The sequence below is a fragment of the Palaemon carinicauda genome, chromosome 8 (assembly GCF_036898095.1).
Source record: "Palaemon carinicauda isolate YSFRI2023 chromosome 8, ASM3689809v2, whole genome shotgun sequence".
NCBI lineage: Eukaryota > Metazoa > Arthropoda > Malacostraca > Decapoda > Palaemonidae > Palaemon > Palaemon carinicauda.
In genome coordinates, this window is record NC_090732.1 from 164995806 (window position 1) to 164997428 (window position 1623).

At 38.8% G+C, this 1623-nt stretch overlaps 1 protein-coding gene across 1 annotated transcript; it reads right to left on the reverse strand.

Annotated features, from left to right (window-relative positions):
• Window positions 1-252: 252 nt before the first annotated feature.
• LOC137645537 (uncharacterized) lies at window positions 253-1101 on the reverse strand. Its single transcript, XM_068378341.1, has one exon. The coding sequence runs from the start codon at window positions 1099-1101 to the stop codon at window positions 253-255; it is 849 nt and encodes a 282-aa protein (XP_068234442.1).
• Window positions 1102-1623: the final 522 nt, after the last annotated feature.

The window sequence follows — 1623 nt, forward strand, 5'->3', positions numbered from 1 at the left end:
CCCTGAATCCAGACCCTCCTCCGTCACGTCGCCCTAAAGCACATGATGTCAGGCAATGGCGGATTAAGGCTCTTGTGGCCCTAAGGCAAATTTCAAGATTTTTTAAAATATGGCCTGAACTAATGATAAAATTTATATTATTGTACAATAATAACAAATATCCATTAGTAAACATTTATTTCTAAACAAAACCTTATCAATTTTACTTATGTTAAGGTAAGGTACTACTACATACATGTATTTTTGTATACATTAAATTTTCACTTTTCTTGCTTTGACAGTAGCAAGCTCATCAATCATAGAACTGAAGTCGGTTTCGGATAGCAAATCTTTTTCAATGCACAGAAGTGCAAACACACCAAGACGGTGCTGACTCATTGTGGATCGCTTTACATCCTTAATTCGAGTAAGCTGGGAAAATGACCGTTCACCAGAGCAATTAGTAGCCATCAGTGACAAGTAAATTTGCAAAGCCACTTCAGTGTTTGGAAATGCAGTTGAAATTCCAGTTTTGTGCATTAATTTGAACATATGTTGAGCAATAACTGTTGACGCTTCTTTGCTACATTTCTTCTTAGTCTGTTCCTTATACCAACAGATAAACTGACAGAATTCTGAATAGAAGTCAGAGGAAAGATCACTTGCATACACACCAATAAGTCTTTCAATTGTAGCTACAATATCATCATCAGACATTGATTCAAACTCAGTCAGAACACCTAACCACTGCTGCATGGTTGAATATGCTTCCATGCGTTTTTTCAAAGCACTGTTCAGTTTATCGATGATGACATTAAAAGTGTTAAATTTAAATTTCTGCTTTCCTGTCATACTTTCCATAGCATCTGCAGCACTCCCTTCACTAACATGCTTCTTGCGTTTAGGTATTTGGCGTGTTGCACTTTCATACTTATAAGAGCTGTTTCCACAACGGTCAGAAGCTTTCTGCTCATAAATGTCAAATTTGTCTCTGCAATCACTTATGAATTGAGCCAGACTCTTCAAAAGACCAATAGCAGTTGTTAGTTCAATGGTAGCACTTTGCAGCAACTTGCTGCATTGGTTGAAGCGCTGCAGAATGTCATTCCAAAGTTCACACATGAAGGATACTTATATGGTATCCATATGCTTTGCCAAAGCGTTTGCCTGATTTCGAGTCTCCCTATTCTGACTTTACATCAGCTGCAATTTCATCAAGAGCACTGTGGAACTGCTGATATCCTTGGAATACAGCCTCAGTGGCATCAGCCCTAGCAGACCATCGGGTATCTGATAGGTGTTTAGGATTAAGACAATGAGGTTTTTGTTCTATGTGGATTAGCAGAATCCTCCATCGACGTGTAGATGCTACAAAGAATGTGTATAAACCCTGCATAAACAGCTTCAACACAGCAATCCACCGCAGATTGACCAACAAGATTTAGTGAGTGGCCTGCACATGGAATATAATCCACCAAACTGTTCTTGTTTTTCAGGATTTGCTGCATACCAATGTATTTACCGGACATAATACTAGCATTGTCATATGTCTGTCCATGGCAATGAGTGAAATCAATGTTCTGCTCTGATAAGTACTGAAGTAGCGTATCAGCAAGATTCTGACGTGTGTGACTGGAAATTGGG

Bases quoted from the DNA above. Each gene is read 5' to 3' on its own strand.
- LOC137645537 (XM_068378341.1), bottom strand. From the start codon at position 1,101: ATGTGTGAACTTTGGAATGACATTCTGCAGCGCTTCAACCAATGCAGC.